Source organism: Zonotrichia leucophrys, chromosome 2 (genome assembly GCF_028769735.1).
Source record: "Zonotrichia leucophrys gambelii isolate GWCS_2022_RI chromosome 2, RI_Zleu_2.0, whole genome shotgun sequence".
NCBI lineage: Eukaryota > Metazoa > Chordata > Aves > Passeriformes > Passerellidae > Zonotrichia > Zonotrichia leucophrys.
In genome coordinates, this window is record NC_088171.1 from 10,982,788 (window position 1) to 11,000,627 (window position 17,840).

Here is a 17,840-nt window from a genome sequence, read left to right on the forward strand (position 1 = left end):
ATGTCAGCACCCAGCCCTCTGGGGTAACACAGGAGAATCTGAGGAATGCACAGATCCTGGGATTAGCTTTATAACAGAGCTGCTGGTCACAGGAGGGACAGGGCTCAGACTCCCACCAGGCTTTTTCCACCTGCACAAATGCATTCCTGGGGACACAACTGCCAACGCAAATGATGGCAATTTCAGCTGTATTTCATATTTTTCCAGCCGAAGCACTGGGTATATTAACAGTGCCAAAAGGTCACTGGTGGAGGGGATTTATAGTACCTGAAGTACAACAAAGTAAAAGCAACTATTTCAGTAGGGACATCTTGCCCTCTGATTTATTTTCTGATTATTTTAATTAAGGGTTTCTCTGCAGTTTTACAGGCTTCACAGATGGAGCATATTAGGTACCAGAAGGGCAGTGTCACTCTCCAAATAATACAAATTATTTGCATAGACCTAGATGGTGAGAAACCTCTTACCTCCATTTGCATCTGTGAGTTCTGTTCTTCTCAGGAACCCCAGATAACCAGTCCTTGCCCAAATAGTCTGTGTGTCTCCAAAGCTGAGTCTTGAGTTAAAATGATCTGATTGCAAAGATTCATCTCCATAGATGGTAAAATACCCACTGGCGTTGTGAGTGCTGTGAACCCATATCTAAGTTAAAAGCAATTATCCTGGTATTAATTAAAGTAGCTTTTGAGAGTGAAGCAGTATTGAAAATTCTTGATGCAAATATTTTTAGTCATAACTAGATAATACTAAAAATGTCTTTTAACACAGTTTCTGAACCATCACTCACCCAGTTCTAGCACAGAGACCTCAATCTACTTTTTCTGAAGTTGCAGGGCAACTCTGAGCCATGCCATGTTCCTCACTCCTGGTTCAGTGTATTTGCCCCAGCAGAGCATCCTCCATGAACACCAGACAGACAAGTTATTTTAAAGGGTGAGTGAGGCCAGGGACCTTTCCCCATGGAGAAGGATTCATTCCATCAAACTTGAAGCATCATGGAAATTTTTACAATTTCAAATTAATGAACTCTTACAGAAACTCACAAATTAGACTGTGGTTTTAATTATGATCAAACATGTTCTTCATTTTGTTAACTAGATTTTTAACTGCTTGAAAATAACATAATTTATTTTCTCACTCTAGAAGCATAAAATAAATTCGAAAAACATATAGTCTTGCTCAGCACAGCTAATGAGAGTACTTCAGTGCAGTGAAGCACAATGATTATGGAGAACAGCACAAGAAAACCATCTAGCTGAAATTAGATTAATCTATAAACTTACTTTTCATGTAAGCTTCCACCAGAATCAGCGGATCACCAAGTATAAAATACAGTTAGGAAAAGCAGATTTTTTTTTTATTTTTTAAACTTGAGGTATTAATATTTAGAAACAATTTACTAACAATTTTAATAATGACACAAATACCACAATCCACACTTTATAATGATCAGCAGAATTCACAATTTTCTTAACTGGGCATTTGCTAAGATGCATCACAGGAAATCATTAGCATGCACAACAATAGCTTTGTCTCTGGAATTTAGTCCAGAGCATACAAAGTTGAGGTTCTCATGACTCACCTCACCAAGATGAGAATCTCCTAAGGGTCCCTTTGTTTCTGGATTAGCAATAATGATACGTACTCCTGGCAGGATCTATTGAAAGAAAACATGAGGCAGTAAGAAAGCAGGTACCACCTTATGCAATTGTAAGCTGATGCTTTGTCCTCAAAGAACCTTCATTACAAACTACAAGAAATCCTTAACAATCCTTAAAAAGTTAAAGTAGATTTATAGTGCAAAAAATATAAAATAATCCACAGATATAAAAAATCTTGAGATAATTGGGAAATATGACAAAACTGCTTCTGTTTGTGATTGCTGTTCCATCAAATAAACTCCTCAGAAATCAAATATTCACCTGTAGAACTAAAGTCTGACCAAATGGCCCCTGTCTCTATGAGAATACATAGCAGGATAGGAAAAACCCCAATGAACCTTCAGCCTAAAACAAGGAGAAAGCCAGAGGCTTTCATGCAATCTCCCAGAATATTGACCTGCTGTGAAAAATGCATGTATTTTATGATTGGCTTTTTGCAAATTTTAAAATGAATATTATATGTGTTGTGTTAGACAGTAGTGCTGTATTAATTTTTTAAGTAGTGTGTTAAATATAGTTTTAGGTTATAAAAAGTGTTAAAACAGAAACTATGCTATGTAGGATACTTTTTTTAAAGAAAGGACTCACACTGAGATAGCAGTCACAAGACACCTGAATATTTCAGAGAAAGAGAATTTATTGCTCCCTTATCAGAAGAAATTAACTTCTTCCTGCCTTGAAGGCGCTGTCAGGATTCAGAGGAAGAAGCTGAGGATGACCAGACAAAATCTGTATTTGATTGGAATTTATGCACCATGTATGAGGTGTATGAATATGCAACAAGTTATTGTTTTTAAGGGTTAATCCTCTGCTAACAGGTGTCCTTTTTTGGGCTCGTGCTGCCCAGAAAAAGGTACCCAGGCATCCGTAACTCTTTGTTTCTATTGTCTCATATTGTCCTAATTCAAATTGTCCAAATTATTATTACTCTAATTGTATTACTATTTTTATAACTATTTTATTACTATTAAACGCCTAAAATTTTAAAAACAAGTGACTGGCATTTTTCACACCTGCCAAAGTCCTCATGCAATGGAGATTCAGCAACTACAGAGGTGGATGCTGAGCCCTAAAACAGAAAATGGAGCACCCTCTGAGCATGAATGTCTGCAAAGCCGTGCACAGAAAGCTTCAGATGAGCCCCCAGAGCACCAGAGGCTGCCCCTCTGTCCTCCCCTGTCCCCAGAGGCTGCCCCAGCAGGGACAGTCCCTCTGCAGTGACCAGTGAGCTCAGCTTTGCCCATCTCAGACCAGCTCCCACTGCAGTGGGCTCTGCATCCATGGCCCTGCCTGCACCATTTGTCAGCTGCCTCAAGAATGACACACAGGGAAGGAAAAACCTTCTTTTTGCATAAAAGAGGGAATTGATTTCTGCATAAAAGAGCAAGGCACAGGTTCTGAGAGAGCAGTAATGCATCAGTTACTGCCATCATGCTGCAACCTCAACAGTAAAGGAAGGACATCAATCTGCACAGCCAGTGGTGCCTTCCACAGTCCTACATTCATGTAAAAATGAACAGAAATGGATATTTACTGAAAATATGACCTTAAAAGTTACACTTAAATCTTCTTTAAGTACTTACTTTTCCAGACTCCATGAGAGGCAAACTATGTGGAGATCCTCTTTCAACTAAACGAACTCTGTAAAATAATATGTATAATTCACAGTTGTGTTTATTTGCTTTTTATTAACAGTTATTTCTGAAAGGAATGTTTAATGGTTGCAGAGTATAATTTATTTTTGCAAGAGTTGAAGCCTATATCCTGTTATGTGGAACATAATCAGACCCAATATGTAAAATTAGTCAAAATTTACGGAGGGAAAATAATGAAAAAAAGATGTGTGTGAACTTTTTCTTAAATAATAAATTCTTCAAATGTAGTTGGTGCCTTCTATTTGTTTTTGATAGACTTTTGTAAATGGAATTCCACGCACAAGAGGGATCTAAAATATTGATTTCCCACAAGAACGTCATAAAAGCCAGGGCACAGACACAAAAGCATGTGAGCTGAGTGAGCAACCACATTCCACAAGTAGTTGACAGCTAAAATCAAAATCATATCAAAATAACTCATAACCTGGCCTCAGCTCCAAATCTGCATTTGCAATCTTTTAATTATTTTCAATGGACAGTGGTCGATAAACATTTTAATATTTAAAAAAAATAATTTAATGAAAAATGTTATTACTGCTGAGATCAGATCCATTCTCAGAGTGTGACTTTCTTGTGCTCTCTTCCTTTTTTAGACAAGTTATTTCCCCACTAAATCAACTGGAATGTCATCTCTCCTTCAGTGGTATCATGGTCTGGAAGGAAATTTCTCATTTAACCTTAGAAAAGTACTCAGCAGGTTGGAATGAAAGAGGCTCCCAAGTTCTAAAACAGCTGATGATCTCAGCCAGTACATGGCAAAGAAAATTTGGTAACATTTAGTTATTCCTGTATCCTAAGTAACTTAAAATTCTAACAACCATGGAAACCTTCAAGTTCCCGCTTTTGAACAATATCCATAATCCACTTAACTAAGCTAAATGTGGACTTGTGTCTGAAGAACTGTTCTTACCTCTTTCCTCCCCCCAGCCCTGGGCACCAGAAAGACAAAACCCCACAATACAAGATGCCTAAAAGCCAAGTAAAAGGTAAAGAGATGCCTAAAAGCCAACCAAGTAAAAGGTAAAGATGAAACATCAGGAAGACCAGAAAACAGGCAGGAGCAGATGGGTGGAGACTTGGATCCCATTAAACTGATCATAAAGCTGAGTCTATTAGGAGCAGTCACAATAGATCCTTTTCTGACTGTTTTGAGGTCTTTTTATAGCCAGAGCATGGCAGTGGTCAGTTTGGGAAAGGAGGGCTGAGGCACAGAGAGACCTCAGCTAGAGGTCCCTTTGGAGAACAAAGCTTTGGCAGGTTCAGACCCTAAGCAGAAAGGAGATGGAAAAAGAGCTTTCTCTCTCTTTTTTTTTTTTTTTTTTCTTTCCTGTATTTCTTTGCTCCAAAAGTCTTCTATAAAAGGTGAGACTGTTGAGGTCAAGGCAGGAACAGTGAATAGTGTTTTATCTGCAGTTCTGGGAAGTCTCTCAACCTTGATGAATGGGGCAGGGCTAAGCCCTGAGATACTGCACATCAGTGTGAACAGCTCCTCTCACTAACAGAAAGATACAACCCAAACACTCAAGAATTTCAGACCTTTTTCCAAGTTGTGTTGAGAGGAAAAGGATGTGAAGTGCCCAACAAGGGGCACTGCCTGGAGGAGGCACAGTTGGGCAGCTGCAGCCTGACTTACAAGGTGTGTAACAGGAATCACTTCTCAACACTTGTTCAACTGCCACAAAACTCCCAGACCAAGCCTAAAGCACTAATTCCCTCCTCTGTGTGTTACATTGATGTTATTCTGCCCTTGTTTACACTGTTGTGTTACATGTGCCACACATGTCTGTGTTTTTGACATTTCCTGCTGAGCTGAAAAGCTGCAGAGCCACCACTGGATTGATGGCAAAAGCAGTGAAGCTACAGCATCCATTTGTCCATGCAGGGACACAGACACAGGGCAGCAGAAAGCCAGGCCTTGGGAGCCTCTCTAGAATGTGTGTGCAAGCCTAAATTAATGCTGCTCCATAAAGGGTACATCTACATCAGCCACACTTGCGGCAGCAAATGGCAACCAAATGGCATGCAACCACACAAATGACAACCAAATCATAAATATTTAGGAGTATTCAGCAAGGGTTTTAAAAATAACTCTGTATATGTTGAAATGAAATCAAATATTGCAAAAGACAGTCACTACTAGCGCCTATATATTTCTGCCTTTGTATATATATATTTGTTCTGTAAAATCCATATCCATCTGGAAATAGAGAATGCCTATAACTGAGTTCTTCCAAACAACTGACATCTCCAATCTTTCAGTAGGTATTTGCAGACAGGCAGCTACTCCTGGAAGAAACAGCCATCATCTCACCTGCTTGGTACCTCCTTTAACAAAGTTATTTTACCTATTTATTACAAACATTAGTGAAATTGAGAAAATCTTGAAAAAAAGACAATTTAGAAAACCTCAGCCACAAGCACTGTTAAGAGTGACAAAGGTCAGGAAGCACTTTGTGGAATTTAAGAGAGGTTGAAAGAGAATTCTGTTTGGATAACAGTGGGAAAACCCTCCAGGGCAGGACAAGTGTAAGTCAGAACTGCCCAGCTGCCCAGAGATACTGGTGGCCTTTGCTCCCCTCCTGTCATTAAGATGTGCCTCCATGAGTTTTGCTGGACTACAGGCCTAGGAAAAATCATAAATAATAAAGCAACAGATTCGATGGTCAGTGGTGTGACTACTGGAAAAGAATCTACAGTGATAAACCAGACAATCCCCTCTTTGCTTTCAGCACCCGTGCTTCCCATCTTGCTCTTATTATCACTGGAGTATTCTTCTAGTTCCCTTCTCCACCTGTTTAGTTTAACCTTGCTTGCTTTTTTAGCACATGGTGATCCACAGAAGGTGCAATTTCTCACTTTCCAGCTCTGTTAAACCTCTCCCACTCTGTGCTTCCCACCTCACATCCCTACACAGTTTTCATGGCACTGCACTAAACATAGAAACAGCATTTCCTGGAGGTTTTCTGTGAGGGCCCTCTTAGCATCCAGAACCTTGGATCCATTTTTTAAAAGTTTCTGCTAAGCTCACAATTCATTAGGGAACACATTGTTAAACCTCTAACAAATCAAAAAATAATAAAAAATGCTTTGCCACAAAGATATTTCAAAAAAATATAAGTAAAACATGCGATTCTGATGTTAGCAACTCTCATGTGCATTCCTAATTTTAAGAGCTTAGCAGTCTCATTAACTCTACTGTGACTAGATACTGTGAATAAATCATGGGCATTAGGCAATAATTTTTAAAATGCGTTTTATTGTGCCTCAGCATAAAATAATTCAATTGTTCCCACTCTTCCTCAAGAGATTTCCCTTTTTCCATTGAAAAATGCAGACACAATCAAAAACTTCTGTGCTTCCCTCTTGAGCAAACAGCATCACTATCAAGACTGCTCTGATAGCAATATAAAAATGTAGAGCCCAGGGCCAATCAGACCCTTAAAAACAACACTTGAATTAGCCAGGTGATGCTGGCAAAGAAGCACACAGCTCCCTGCAGCCTCCCTGGCACAATGGCAGCAATCCCTCTCCAAATTCCCAAAAATCCCAACCCACTCCCAGGCAGTGCAGCTCCAGGAAGGGCAAGCCCTGTTTCTTTGTTGGGAATGCAAACAATCTCTCACAAAGTGAGCCCAGAGCCTTCCTGCTGCTTCCTGCTGCTGCCCAGTCCTGCTGGGAAGGGCACAGGGGAACATGGCACTAGAGCCAGGCTGGCAAAGAGCCTGAAAATCAAGTGGATGGAAGGAAACATGCTGCCCTTGGGTGTGAAAGCTGCTTCTGCACCTTCTGGTGGTTTGCAGCCAAGCTGACAGGGAAAACAGAAATGAGCCACACAATGTGGGGCAGACACAGGGATTCTCCCCCCTAAATTATCTGATTGGAAGGGGGGGACAGAAGATGTTTAAGAATTGTTTCACTGTTGCAAAGCTATAACCAGGGATGAAACGCAATGAAACTGTAATATTTACACAGAACAGCACAGAAGAGTATATTTTTCATACATTTTTTCCACTGGTTCTTAAAAACATTTTCTTAAAAGATTCTCTTACTGGAGCTGTAGAGTTGAGAAAACTGTTTCAAAGTCTGGTTCCTGGGATTTAATGGGGAATGCAGCTACATCCCAGTATGTGCCAACTTCTTTTCTTGTTACAATTAATTATGTTGAACATATTTCATCTTCTTTAAATCAAACACTTACTATAGAAAAGTAGGGCTGAAATCTGACTTCAGAACAGGAACTGGCCAGCTATAACTAACCAGGCACTGCCATCACTGTGCAGCAAAGGGGTATCAAAATGCAGCAACAATGTCTTTCTGAAACTGAAAATTTTGTTTATGCTCCCTTTTAGATCTGGTTCATTTGGTGATGAAAACTCTCCAAAATACACTGCACAGCTTGCTAGTGCTCCTCACTAATCAGAGAGTTTGTCAGCAGAGCTATTAACTCTTGCCTTGGGAATCTGCAGGGGCTGGCACATGCAGAGTGGTACTGAGCAGGACGACAGTGCCAAAACTGGGCAATCCTTCAGAGCTGGCTGTGCTGCTGCTCAGAGAGAGTTTGGATTCTGTGATTTTAATAGAGATTAAAGAAGCTATGAGGTCATCCAAGTCTTGCTGCCTGCCAAAAAAAGGCTGCTCCCTGCAGTGCACTTTTGAGTGCTTTGCCTACTTCTGTTAGAGTATTCCAAATGATGGGGCTTCTTCCACTTCCTTTCAGGCCTTATTTCTCAGATGAATTTTATTTCAAATCCAGGAACCTTCTTCACTCTGTGATGCTTGGCATGAACCAGTCTCAGCTTCCTCTTATTATTTCTACCTCTCCACATCCAACTCAAAGGATCTTTTCCCCAGTGTCCCCATTCTCTTTCAATATAACTCATTGCCTTATGAAGAGATTGCCTTTTACCTGACCACTTGGCCAAACCCCACATCTTGAACTTTTGTCTGTCCTTTATAGCCATTCCCTCAAGCTGAGCCATGGCAATTGCCCTCTTCCTCCTTGCCTGTGTGCCAGCACCTTCTGTCAGCCAGGCTTGGGCACTCCCATCATCTGCAGCTCTGATTTATTTCCCTGCCTCTCCCACCAAGCCCTCCTTCTGCTGACAGTTTCACCTGGACGGCACGTCCACATGGCACAGCTCACCCACATGGCACAGCTCTCACCCATGGCACAGCTCTCACCCCATGGCACAGCTCTCACCCATGGCACAGCTCTCACCCCATGGCACAGCTCTCACACCATGGCACAGCCCTCACCCCAGACCATGGCACAGCTCTCAGCCCATGGCACAGCTCTCAGACCATGACACAGCTCAGACATGGCACAGCTCTCACACCATGGCACAGCTCAGATCATGGCACAGCTCTCACACCATGGCACAGCTCTCAGACCATGGCACAGCTCTTACCCATGGCACAGCTCTCACACCATGGCACAGCTCTCACACCATGGCACTCCACAGCCATGCCAGCTTGCAAGCCCAACTCTTTGGTTTCTTTCACACCAGGTATTTGGCACTCTAATTCTTTCAGCATCTGTTCTTGGATGCTGCCACTCTTGAAAACCTCCAGCAACAAAGCCTAGAGAAGCCAAACAGTATGTGATGAACACATAACCCAATGTATTCAAGCCCCCTCCCTGCCCACAGACTTTCTGTGGCTGAAAGCAACAGCCAATGGTCTCTGGTTTCATTCCAGCCCTGTTTCTTAAGTTTATCTACTGACCATCATCCTACATTAAAAGTTAAGCTTGTGGGGGAAGAGTGGATATTTTCTTATCCTGCAAGATAGTGATGTTTTTAAATTTTTTCTGCATTAAACTGGAACAAAGAAGTTAAATATTTACAGAAGTTGAAAATGGAATCTAAAAAAAATGATGCTGGTAAGAAAAAGAGGTTATTTATGCTTAATATTTCAGTGCATTTTGTTTTGTTTTGAAATTAAATTAATTAACTCTCCAAACTGAAAATAATTTCACCCACATCAAAAATTAAAAACTTAATTTTTTTGACCACTTTGAAAACTCTTCTTCCTTAAGCTGAAAAGGATCTGCCCAAACTGACTCTTAGGAATTCAACACAATAGTCTTTTTTACAGTGAAAAAAGGAGCCAACTACCTAATTCATTAGAAACTGTAACCAAAACTAAATTGCAAGGTATTTAATGTCAGAGACCTTTTATGTGGCTACATCCAGAGTACAGTGACTTCCCAGTTCTGACCCAAATCATTGAGAACTACAGCCATCAACAACACCTTTCAGATAGGCATCAGTGTCCAGTCTCAGATGGTGCTTGGATAAGGCTCCTGGTGGGACAGGGCTGCTGCAGCCCCATCTCATTTTCTACAGGTAACAGTGGGTCTGGACTGGGTCAGGGCTCTTTGACACTCAGGACTGTCAGTGCATTTTCTCTTTACTCAAATAATAAAATGTCTCTACATAAATGATTCCAGAATTAACAAGCCAATGAGCTCATTCTGCCAGAAAAAAATGGAAATATGGATCAAAGAACATAAGCTCTGCCTTCCAAAATGACAGGTAGGTTCAAATAGCAAATCAGAAAAGTAGGAAAATTGCACAGCTGAACACAGGCTGAAGGGAAACTGTAGATAATTAAGACATTTCCCTGCATCATCCTGGTTTCCCCAGAGCAGATTTTCTCCTATCCCATGATATATTCAAATAATGGATAAATACAATTGAGACTGAAAAAGGGCTTTGGGATTTAGGCAAACTTTAACCAACTGAATGAACAACCATTAAACTTTCTGTATGCTTAGGACATATTTTAATCCTGTTAATTTGATAATCAACAAGAATTAGCACTAAATCATTTCCTTTAATGCAAAGGAATTTTTCACTATAGACCTAAATTACACTTCATGTGCCAAACTCCCTGAGGTCAAAAGCTAAGAGTTTCCAATCCTTCAGATGGCTGGACAAAGAAGCAGAAAAAGTTACACAATGATTTAAGACAGCTCAGAAAGCTGCAAACAAATCAAAATGGGGCAGGAACTCTGGTTCAGGAAGGGAACACTCAAAGCTTCACAGATTAAAAAAGCAACAGCAATTTTATCATAAAAGATTATGGGAATATGTAAAAAAGGTTATGTTTGCTTTCAGCTTTAAAATGTTTAGCTGCCATCACACATTAAATTTGTTTAAATTACCTTGGACACTGTTTAAAGCACAGTATACAACTATTTCAAGAGAATGCAGTGGACCAGGGCTCTGGAGAATTTGGTCTCCCACCTTGCATCTCAAGCACCATCAGGTGCAGCATCACCTTTCTCTGTGCTTCAGGTTCAGCTTTGCAAAACCAGACATAAAGCTGCTCACAGCTGTTATCTTTTTACTCAGATTACAAACCTCCCAGGACATGGTGTTTATTACTAATTGTTTTTACAGCATTTTCATAATCACAGCTGAGATCTGATAATTCTCTTTAATGCAATATGCTTTTTCTGTTTTGTAACCCTTTGTCTTCTTAGTCCTAATCTCTAAAGAGACTTCACATACAGGGAAAAATTTAATTACAATGAACTTGGGATCTAAAAACATCCTAAGCTAATGGAATTAGCTTATTTGTTGTTAACAAATGATGGAAATTATTTTAACATTGCTAATGAAATATTCATGTTTTACATTCCCACAATGTAATTAAAGGTGGAGTTTTTGAAATCGAGTAATTTTCTTTAAGCTGTCCCCTTCTCTTGCTATAACCTCCAAATTTGCCACCATTAGCTGACACAACCTGCATTTTTGGGAAAGAATCTGCACAAAGTTCTCCTTAACAACAACCAGGGACCTTGCAGATAAACCAACCTGCAGAGCCTTGTACATCTGCAGGCCCTGAAAAGGGACTGTCCTGTCACAGGAGACTCCCTGGGAACCTGGGCTGAGCTTCTTGAGACTCTTGGCTTACACAAGTTCATCTTCTGCTCACAGACACTTCCATTAGATGCCATATTAAAAAGGACAAGTTGGGCTTGAAGGAACATATTAAGATCCATTGAAAGGAGCCATTTAAAAGGGTATCACATCTCTAACCAAATTAGTGTTGTATCCTTATACAAATAAAGAATACTTTTACTATTCAGAGCTCTCCTTCCCAAGCCCAACCATTCCTTCAGTTTTCCTTCAGTCAAAGATTTCACTGACAAGAGGAGCCAAGTGAGTGCCTGAGGCTCTCTCATGTAATTGGCAGCACAGCACCCTGTGCTGAATTATTTGTCACAAAAACTGAGTGTGTGGCATGGCAAAGGCCCTGTCCTCCTGCAAAGGCTGGCAGGAGAAGAGGGGAACAGAAAGGGGGATGGAGAGCACATAGGAAGCTCCATCTCTTACAGCACAGTTTGTGGTTTGAGCTGCAGGAGCTACAAAGCCTTGTTCCAAATCTTACATATATTCATTATTTCCCTTTCCAAAGCAGATGCCTTGTGAAATGCCCTCTAAGGCTGCAATGTGGGAAAGCTGCACATTTTCCTCCACTGCTGAAACAGCAAATGTACCCTATGCTGATCACTTGGCACTTCTAAAGAATCAGTGTTTAGCATTCCATTAAGAATATAGACCAAAATGAAGGAAAGCAAATTGTTTCAGAATACTGTATCAGCAGAAATCAAATACCTTACTTGAATAAAAAATGGAAGAATCAAAATTCCATTTTATTAAGACATTCCTGTAACTGTGCAGCTAGACTCATGGCAAAGTCTGGGAGAGAGAAAGAAAGAATTATGGCCTTTAGGTAACAAAAAAGGGAAGACATTTCAATAAGTCTTCCTCAGAAATCTGAGCAGCCAGCTTGTTTTATCTATTTCCAGCTTCCATGAGAAGCATAATTGAAAGAGAAGGACCTGTAACAGCAAAGAAACTCAGTACACTTGGAATGGAAAATCATTTTTTTAAACAGTGTCAGATACTCTTCAGGAATAAATATGTTGGTGTATTTTAATAAGTTGGAAATGTAATAAGCAGTGAAATTCCCAATAATTTTACTGAGATTTTGTAATTTCAAAATTTTGTAATTTCAGCAAAATTAATGTTACACTCAAAACTGCTTTGTAAAAAAAAGGAACCATTTTCCATCTGGTTCTTTTACTCATTGTGGAAGAATGACACGCAAATGCTGCTTGCAAACAGTAACACAATAACTGTACAACTGCAGTACCCCCACCTTCCTGGACAGCTACAGCTTTTTGTTTTCCCTTTGTCTATGTCATACTTGATACACAGGGCAGTATTCTCTTTCCTCTAAGTCATCCAGGGAAATAGAACTGGAACTTCTTGATTTGTAGTTAATTATGCTAAACCACATCCTCTCTCAAAAACCATATTTGGAGCCAACTCTTATTGTCCTGTTCCACTAAAACCATGATAAGCTTTTCTCTTGAAGATGATTTCATCAAGGAAGAAATGGGCTTGTGTCAAGGGAGGAAATACTTCAGTGACAAGTAATCTTGCCTTGGAAAGCACAAAAATTACTTTGTAGGGCTCTCACCCCCCTTGTTCTTGGACATTTCTCCCTTTCTTCTGCCCTGCACAGAAGTTGTGCCATGCCTGGAAACATGAGAGAGCTTTCAAAGCCCTTTAAAAGGTATATTTACAAATTTGGTTATAACTCTGGACCCTCATGGGTGAACAGTACAATTTCTTCAACAATATTTTCCCCTCTGCAGTTTCCCAGGCCATCAGCTTTATTCCTAATTACTGACTATTCAGTGTACAGAGATTAAACAAGTTGTCCTGATGCAATCAGAACAGCAAGAGAGAATCTTTCCTCCTCTTCAGAGAGACTGGGATTTCTCTGAGCCAGAACTGAGTGTTCACATGATGCTTATCAGCCCAAAAGAACTTTTCTTTCTGGGAGATCTGTTTCCCATAGATCAGAAACAAGAGCAGGGGGATTTTTGAGACAGCAGTGTTTGCATGGCAGAAAGAAAGCACAGTGCTGCTGAAAGGCCAAGGCTGTATCTTCTCCTGAGGAAAAACATGAAGAAGAAGGAGGCTTTTGCCAGTACCATGACAAAGAGCTTATACTCACAAATAACATTCTGAAAGCTAATAGGCAAAATGCCTAAAAGCCAGGCAGTTCTACAAAGAGTCCTCAAAACCAAACTGCATCATTTCTTTTTGTAAATCTTTGAGGGACTCGGGTTTTATTTTAAAGTCCTCAGGCCCTTCTCTCAGCTGAGTTACTTCTACCAACTCCATAAGGTGCAAATCTTTTCACTTCCATGAAAATACCGTTTCTGTGATAACAGAAAAACATGCAAAGAACTAAAGCAGCACAAAATTACAAAAAAATTACGGGTGATGTGTGGAAGTTGGAGTTGGAGCCACCCATATGAGAATATCCCTGAAACTCAGGGTGACAGGAATGGCAGTGCTAGAAGGAGCACTTGACAATTCCATAGGCAAAATGAGCTTATTGTGTCTAAAGCACTGTGACAACAGTGACATGGGAGGTCTGTTTTGAACAGTCCATCAGGTACATGGAGCTTTACACCCCAAAACAACCCATGCCCTCTGCCTACAGAACCTCCTGCAAGGGAAATGCTGAATGGGTGTCACAGGCAACAGGGATGGATTTTAACCACCCCTCTGGACCCCACACAGTGAACACTGAGGACTTTGATTTTCTCTAACCTTGACTGGGCTCTGTGTGCTGTAACCCAGTGCAGGAACAGCCCTGCTCCCCCCAGCACCAAGAGAGAAATCCTCAGTCCTTCTCTTCTGCTACCACTGCCCAATGGCTTTCAAATAGGATGAATCCATTAAATTTGCACAAAAGGTGACTATCTCACTGTCACTTGCTATTAGCAAGTCTCCTTCCAACACACCTCCCCCTGTGTGTTCTCCTGTGTGAATATAAAATGTTCCCCTCCACACCCTGGCTGTGCTACAGAGCACTGCTGGGGCTACAGCTCACTATCAACTCAGCTAAGGAGTTCTTTCCTGTGGTAACTCTTTAATAAAAGTATTTTTCAAGGTAGATGGAGGAGAAGTGGTTGAGAATAAGCGAAAAAAGCTCCTGTGGCTTTGCTGTTTGGTATTACCCCAAACAATGTATACATAACATGAAAGTTTCAGTAAAATGCAGAGAAGGATAAACAATTGACAGCCATAATAAAAGGTTATTTTTCTGCTCCTGCATGAAGTCTGAAATTCTGGAATATATTAAAATGAAGCCAAAGCCTTCACTGATTCCTTTTGACAGAGCCTGGATTTGAGACTGGGCTCAGTGTATAAGCAATCTATAAAAATAAATCCTAAGTAACTGTTTTCTCATTTCTTTGAAATGCTACAAGTGCTCCCATCTTTTCTTGAGGAATGAGATTCAGAACTGCCAATTTGAGAACAGGTTTGTCAGGGAGACAATGTCTGAGCAAGTCTGAAGGAAGTTCAGAGAACTCTGAAAACTCTTGGAATCCAAAACAAAAAGTAAGATTTGCTTATTATTGTTAGTACAACACACAAATGACCTCCTAAGAAATCGACCCTGCTAATCACAAACTAAATATATACAAGGTAATTTTTTAAGAGCTACATTAATTTGCATCAGTCCAAGAAGATACCAGTGGCCACATGGGAAAAGACACCTATTTTTGTACAGCTCCACAGACTGCTTGTTTAATAAAGAGGGTAATCAGAATAAAATAATTGTTCTAATGATGGAGTGGGAGAATTTCAATGAAAGACTGTGGATATCACAATGAATCTCATTCCTCAATTGAATAATAGCCAGACTGACAAATTAGTAACTTGAACCCAAATACATATTTTTGCTTCTGGTCTGTTTGCAATATCCCACACCTGGATTTGAGCCCCTCCTTGGTGCCAGCTGCCTCACCATGTCTGTCTATCCCAGCAGCTCACCCTTACATGTAGCTCAAAAGGAGCTCTAGTAAACCACAAAAGAGAGTAATAAATTAATTTTCCCATCTTTATTACCCTACAGACTTAACTAGATGAAACTGAATAATTTAAAAGATCATTTCATGCACCTATTATTTCACCAAAGGGAATACTGAAGTTTGAAGACACGATAAGATGGGAAGGAATGTCTGCATGTGTGAAGCCAGAGACGGCATCAAATAAAACAGAAAACTGTTTACCAGCACTGGCTGAAAGTCTTCATTCTTGCCCAGTTTGATATAAAATGTCAATGCAGTTCAATATACAGTATAAATACAATTTGTAGTCAAAATAAGGGGGAGCTGTCTATGTGAAATGCATGCAAATGGTTTCTAGATTTTCATCAGCACATTTGTGACTTGTTTGTGGCTCTCTCCCCTTGGGAGTCCAAGCCTCCACTACATTAAAGCTCCTAAGTTGTCACTATTTGCTACTGAACAAGAAGACTGGTGACTTTTTATCTGCTTTTGGGGGTAGACAGATTGCAATGAAAATGTTTCCTTTTGCTTTTCTTATCCTTTTAAAAATAAAGTTCAATATCGAAGTAGATCTTTCCTTGCTCTGCTTAGGGCAGAACAGAGGTTTTAATATATTTTTAAATGGATAAAGTTTTGATCTAGAAAAGAATATTAGGATGCAAGGGGATGTTTATCTTTACAGGATTTGCATGAAGTTTCAACTTCAGGAGAAGATGAATGATCTCCCTCAGCTGTCACCAGATGGATCCTTCAGCTCACTATTTAAAATTCCTGAGGAAATTCTCTATAAAACATTTAGACTATGAAAGGTACAGATACCTAGGAAAAGAAATTCTTATGTTAAAAATCTGAGAAACAATTCAAAGAATTAAAAATATTTCAATATTTTAAATGTTATTTTATTTCTAAATCATCCCTGCTAGTTTCAAATTTAAGGTAATTTCAATGTATTATCAGATTAAAACAGTAACTTTTGAAAACAGCCTTGAATGGGTCTAAAAAAGTATGGTTTAGGATGTTTACAAATATACTGAAACATTTGAGAATCCAGCCTGACCTGCTGCAGAACACAAAAATATTTTTGCCCTGTTGATGGGAAAGAAAGATATAATTTGGTTTATTTTCAGTTTGATGAATTGGCTTGTTTTGCCAATAAATCGCTTTTCTACCAAAAACTAAGCTGCTGTTAGGGATGAAGAAGCTGTGAAATTTTAATTTTAATATCAGAAATGTGTTTTTTGCTGGACATTTTATAACTACAAGTGCATATCGTTTTAGAACCCTCCAGATACAAAGGACACTTGGGCTTCAAATTTACATTTTTATCGTACAAAAGGATGCAAATGTTGCAAAAGCCACCATCTTTCAAGTATCTGGTGTTTTGGCATTATGAGAAAAGGCTCTCTCTCTCTCACTCTCTCCCTTTTTTATCTTCCAAGCACTTCTCAGCTTTTAGCATATTTAGGCACCTTGTGCTTAACCACCTGAGAAGCTTTCTGAGGAGAGCATGACTGGTCAGAAATATGAGGAACAGTCTAACAAGAGGCCTTTAGAAGCAGGACAGGAATATATATATTTTTTACATTTATTTTCTCTATTTTGTGGGGGAAGGGGAATAAAATGGCTTTCCCAGAGGCAGAGAAATGCAGCAAAAACCTGAGCAGGTCAGAGCTCTGCTGCCTGTCCCTCCCTGGGCATGCCCTGGGCACACAGAGCTGCACAAGGGGCAGCAGCCAGGAGCCTCTGAGCTGTGCTGGAAGCATGAATCCACCTGCTGGAAGCATGAATCCACCTCTGTGCTGTGCTGGAAGCAGGAATCCCCCTGCTGGAAGCAGGAATCCACCTGCTGGAAGCATGAATCCACCTCTGTGCTGTGCTGGAAACATGAATCCACCTCCTCTGTCCCTTGGACCTGAGCTAAGCTCTGTGGTTCCTACAAACTGCACTGCAGGGACACATCACCCACCTGGAAGAAAACTCAGGAGTCCTCTGTGTTTCATTAAAAGCCTCTGTGTTTCATTAAAAGCCTCTGTGGGACTTGCCTGTCTTTGCTCACTCCTTCCTCAGGCCATCCTGAGCACACCCTGATTTGTAGAAAATCAGTAAAATTTTGAGTACAATGATATCCTGCCACCCAACAGCAAGCCAGAGCTGTATATTCTAGCTTTTTGTGCTGCTTAGATTCCAAAAACAGGTGTTTAATGCCATTTGAGACAGCTCAGGGTGCCTGGGACACCCCTTGGGACTCACAAACACCATGGCACTCCATGTGAGATGCTACTTGAGCAGCTGGAGCACCCAGAGCTGCACTAAAAGCTCTCAGCCAGGCATCCAAACCTTTCTCCAGTGCCAGAACTGATTCCAGGCACTGACCCCGTGGTGGCATCCTTGGCACAAGGTTCCTGAACCTCCAGGTGAGCCCAGGATCATGGCCAGAGCCCCAGCAGATAAACCCAAGCTGTGAGCTCAAAACCTCACAGGGACACGCAAAAAAAGGGGTTTGAAAAGCTCCACCCTGGCCTAAAAAGGAAACCACCCAAATCCAAGGGGAGGAAAGAAACATCTAGCTGGGTCAAACAAGCACCCCTAGATCTCCACACTGATTGTACCCAGCACAGGTATTTCGACCTA

General features: G+C 40.5%; 1 protein-coding gene across 5 annotated transcripts in view; it reads right to left on the minus strand.

The window, feature by feature from the left end:
• The window catches only part of DIP2C (disco interacting protein 2 homolog C), a 313,216-nt gene that overhangs the window by 9,278 nt on the left and 286,098 nt on the right, over positions 1-17,840 (minus strand). For all 5 annotated transcript variants that reach the window (XM_064703926.1, XM_064703928.1, XM_064703927.1 and 2 more), the window contains 3 exons: positions 3,245-3,302; positions 1,583-1,657; positions 468-642 (listed from right to left, as the gene is read on the minus strand). In XM_064703926.1, coding sequence (XP_064559996.1) covers positions 468-642; positions 1,583-1,657; positions 3,245-3,302 — 308 coding nt within the window. The remainder of the gene's footprint in view (positions 1-467; positions 643-1,582; positions 1,658-3,244; positions 3,303-17,840) is intronic.